The sequence below is a fragment of the Propithecus coquereli genome, unplaced genomic scaffold (genome assembly GCF_000956105.1).
Source record: "Propithecus coquereli isolate 6110/MARCELLA unplaced genomic scaffold, Pcoq_1.0 Scaffold39, whole genome shotgun sequence".
Taxonomy (NCBI): Eukaryota; Metazoa; Chordata; class Mammalia; order Primates; family Indriidae; genus Propithecus; species Propithecus coquereli.
Window position 1 is genome coordinate 7,779,402 of NW_012149618.1, and position 4,997 is coordinate 7,784,398.

The 4,997-nt window shown below is 32.3% G+C and overlaps 1 protein-coding gene across 1 annotated transcript in view; it reads left to right on the plus strand.

The window, feature by feature from the left end:
* BIRC6 (baculoviral IAP repeat containing 6) overlaps positions 1-4,997 on the plus strand; it is a 262,303-nt gene that overhangs the window by 126,606 nt on the left and 130,700 nt on the right. The window contains exons 40-42 of the mRNA XM_012652423.1: positions 666-776; positions 1,785-1,918; positions 3,968-4,095. Coding sequence (XP_012507877.1) covers positions 666-776; positions 1,785-1,918; positions 3,968-4,095 — 373 coding nt within the window. The remainder of the gene's footprint in view (positions 1-665; positions 777-1,784; positions 1,919-3,967; positions 4,096-4,997) is intronic.

Consider the following 4,997-nt stretch of genomic DNA (forward strand, 5'->3'; position numbering starts at 1 on the left):
AGGCGTGAGCCACCGCGCCTGGCCTATTTTTGGTTTTTAAAATGCACGATTATGTTTTTGTTAATTTTTGGTATGAGGTATGACAAATGGTCCAAACTCTTTTTATTTCTTGCCCTAGATCTGGAATCAGCCATTTCTAAAGGGCACAATCTAGGCTCTATGCTACGCAATATACACTGAACTATGTGCATTTTGAGTAACTTTGGCTTCTCCAGCTGCCCTGCATGCTTCCTATCTGGGCCTTCCAAATTACATAGTTATTGTGTGAGCTTGTGCTTTTGTTGTTAAATTGCATTGATTTCAATCTATTTAATCCCAGTTTTTCCAATATGCCTTATTTTCAGCTTTTGGTTTTGTAGAATATGAGGATTTTTAGTAACACAAATTATGTTGAAGTAGAAATGCCTGTAGTTTGAAAGTACAACAAACTTGTAATGATGTCATTTTATGTGTTGTGGGCTGAACTTTAAGTCTTGTTATAAAATGTAACTGACTCTTAAGGCTTTAGTTGTGTTTAATGGGGAATTGTTTTGGGGATACTGATTAATGAGCTGGTTTATAGAAGTAATGTCTTATTTTTGAATTCATTCTTTTGTTTTTTAATTCTTTACCAAACATTTATTTTCTCTGAGTAAAAACTTTTTGCCTTTCTCTTTCCTATATAGCATCAATAACTAGCTTTCTCACAGTGTTAGCTTGGTATCCCAATACTTTGCTCCGGACCTGGTGCCTTGTGCTTCATAGCCTAACACTTATGACAAACATGCAGCTTAATTGTAAGTTCAGTAATTTATTCATGTAAATCTCTGGCATATACTTTAGTATTCTTGCTATCAGATTCATAACATAGGTTTTTCAAAGAAGTGATATAGTTGTGAAAATGATTGAATCCCTTATTGAAATGTCTCTTCTGAATTTGTTCTTACGTATCTTATCCATTGTACTTGTTTACTTTGGTAATGTAAATATTCTTAAATATCTCTCATCAGAAGTTCAAATCATATTTTTATCTTTTCAAAACTTACTGATTATTAAAAGAAAATTGATTGCTTTTAGAGTACAAAGTGAAATTTTCACTTGTAGTCTTAAGTTTTTATATTGGTTATTCTTTTAAGGTATCTTTGCACTTAAAAATGATTTATTCATTATAATATAAACATGTATGACTAGATTCCTGGGTTTTGTTTATAATTTAAATCATCGCTTAGCATCAAAATGGTATTCCATTTTCTCATTTGGAAATATATTTTCCAAAAATAGAATCAAAACATCACTATCTGATACTCATGATAGATTTAACACAGAGTGTTTTTTTATTCAGCTCAGAAAACTGGTATGTTACCAGTATATGGGTTCACAGATAACCTGTATAAGATGCCATGCAAAAAGGAATAGTTTTTGCCTCATTTTATCTTCAAATACTAGGTTAAAATTTACCTGAAAAGTGTCTTGCTGTTTCTAGAAGGGAGAGGTAGTTACTAAGAATAGGCTCACCAAATAAGACAGTAGGGATCTAAGTTTTTTCCCACTTTACTATGTACTGAATAAGAAACCCATTAAACAGAACATATTTTCATAATCAAAACTGAGACAGGAGGAGATATGTGGTAAATGAAAATAGAGAATGAAGTCCAGCTTAGTCAACATAGTAGACATTGAAACTGTTTTAATAAGCTACAAATATTGGAACTGTATTTTACTTGGAACTACAAGATGTTTTGCAGTATTACTTTCCATTGTCTCATGCTCCCTTTATTAAGAGCTTTTAAAAAAATGTTTCGTAGCTGGTTCCAGCAGTGCCATTGGAACTCAGGAGAGTACTGCTCATTTGTTGGTTTCAGATCCAAACCTTATTCATGTGTTAGTGAAATTTCTTTCTGGCACCAGTCCACATGGAACAAATCAACACAGTCCACAGGTAATATGACTTTTAAACTGGGATATGCCCAGACTATTCAATAGGCAATATTCGTAAAGTAAAACTATGTAGATTTTTGTGTATTAAGATAATAAAATATTTTGCATTGCTTATAATAATAGCTATACTGACACTGAATAGTATCAGTAAGTTGTCTTAGAACAATACTAGCTTTTGTCAATATAGTGACATTAATTTTGGATAATTTAAGAAATGTTTTGAATAAATACTTATTGCAAAGTCAGGGAAGTGTTTCAGAAATTTTGGAATTTAAAAAATTTAATAATGTATCATTTTTGATGCCCTCTACTATTGAGATTAACAATTTACATGATCCTTTTATGAGATCAATGAATAATTTTGTTTAACAAATTATTACTCAGGACTTAAAAGCATTTTCATCTCACTATGGTTTTTTTATCAGTTTAATTTCTTGCTATATTGTACCGCTTCTGTGTAAATATTTTTACTTCATTGTATTTCTTTTCATATAAATGTATTTAGTATTTATAACATCCTTTTAACAGAAGTTATTCAAGATTATCTTGCAAATTTATCATTTTAGAATTCTTATCTAGAGTTTCCATTAGATACGTTTCAAGGTAGTTGTTTACTCCGTAACAGTCCAATTCCTTCTATTTCATTTATTCAGTATTTAAGAGGCTTCTATGTGCTAGTTTAGGCACAGTTTTAGGTACTAGACATACAGTATTTACCAAGACTGAATCTCTGCCTTCATAGAGCTTACATTCTGATAGATATATTTAGTCAATACTCTGATATTGAATATACCCTAATTTTGTACTTCATGATAAAAGAAATGAGAAAAGGGAAAAAGGGAGGGAGAAGAAACTACTTATAGTTAGATTGGGACAGGGTTTTGGTGGGGTCAGAGGTGTGTTATCAAGTGGTTACTGTACTTAAAGACTGAGTTTGGGCTGGTGTGGTGGCTCACACCTATAATTCTAGCACTCTGGGAGGCCGAGGTGGGTGGATCGTTTGAGCTCAGGAGTTTGAGATCAGCCTGAGCTAGAGTGAGACTCCGTCTCTACCAAAAAGTCGAAAGAAATTACGTGGACATCTAAAAATATATAGAGAAAACTAGCCAGGCATGGTGGCGCATGCCTGTAGTCCCAGCTACTTGGGAGGCTGAGGCAGGAGGATCACTTGAGCCCAGGAGTTTGAGGTCGCTGTGAGCGAGGCTGATGCCATGGCACTCTAGCCCGGGCAACAGAGTAAGACTCTGTCTCAAAAAAAAAATATTGAGTTTGGAATGAGAGGAATCCTGGGATCACGAATTCCAATTACATCATTTTATGTGTGAGAAAACACGCATCAGCTACACTGCCCATAATTTTACAACTAGTTAGTGATAGAGCTAGGTGTCAGGAAGCAAGGCATTATATAAAAATAATATTTTTTTCTCCTTTTTTTTTTAAGGCAGGAGGAAATAACTTTGAAAGACTTTTAAAAAGTTATTGAGGAATCAAGCTTTCCTATTGAAATCTTGGTTTTATATAGGAAGTTAAGAGTGCTGGGGTTTAGGTGCACAATATTAGAAATTAACTTAACTCCAATATAGTTGGGAGTTTATATTGTGTTTCCTCCCCCCCAATAATGTTCCATGGTTTTGTGACTTGTCCATCATAACAAATTAGGATCACATAAAATGATATATGGAAGTGTTAACAACACATTGCAAAGCATACCTCAGGTTACTTAGTGTGGTATTCATTACTATTTCTTTCATTGTTGAGACGAAAGTTTTTCATGTCTTGGTATAGTTTGTTTTTAGCTTTTAGTTTTGTTTTTCACTAACTTCAGTACTTGCTCTGCTAGTTGTTAGAAGCATGGCCTCTTAACACATCACTTTACCTCTCTATACATGAGTTCTTTTGTTTTGAAATGGGATAATTAATACGATTATTTGTGAAAATGAATTCAGAAGTTTTTTGTAAACTCTTGACATTATACTTGATACTTTGTAAATGAATGATCGTGTAAATGCTATCATATAATAGTTTTCAGTGGATATACGTTTCTCTTCAGGTTGGTCCAACAGCTACACAAGCTATGCAAGAGTTTCTTACACGATTACAAGTGCATCTTTCTTCAACATGTCCTCAGATATTCAGTGAATTTTTGCTCAAGCTAATTCACATACTTTCAACTGAAAGGTAAATTTTGATGTACTCATATGTTCCTGATACAGAAGTAACATCTAATCTTCCAAATATACTTTTCCTTAAAACATTGCTTGGGGATTTATCTAGGAACAGATAAGCAGGAGGACAGTAGGGATTAAAGGGGAAAGATTTATTGATGTGTTTCCTGATTATTTCCATTTGTTCATGGCTCTCAATTCCCTCAACTCCTTTTAATATGAAAGGAATACAGTGTCAAAACTTGGCTTGCTTTTTAACGATTTCATAGATTAGTTATTATAAACTTAATAGGTGAAATTTATTTTGAAGCTATTAAATTGTTCTGGAATACAGAGAGAATTAAAGCCACCAGTGATTTTATATGTAAGAAAACCTGAAAAATATAGCTTAGAAAAGACAATTATGTACTAATCTCATATAGAAATCTTAAATAAATTTATTAACCAAATCAGGCGATATATTAAAAGAATAAATTGTGACTATGATGGATTGATTCTTATAATGCATGAGTGCTTCAGTATCATCAATATTATAGTCATTTTTATCATTCTGTAAGACATTTTATACGATCCACCATTACTGATCAAAACATTTAATGGAATATAAACAGTGTTACATATTTAAAGTTATAAAAAAACTAAAAAACTACATGATAGATTACATGATGAACAAAACATGTCATGTTTTGAGTATTGAAAAAATTCCCAGTAATATCAGAAATAAGTCAAAGGTGCTATTGCCACCTTTATCATGTAATTTCATTCTGGAAATGCCAGTGCATTTGAAGTTATTTCAAAAATACATATTCAAAAATGAGTAAAATCATTTGTATATAATATTTTAAAAATTAACTTAGAAATCACAGGACAACGCGTAGTTTATAAAATGTAATGTAAGATAGGTGTGGTGTTGTG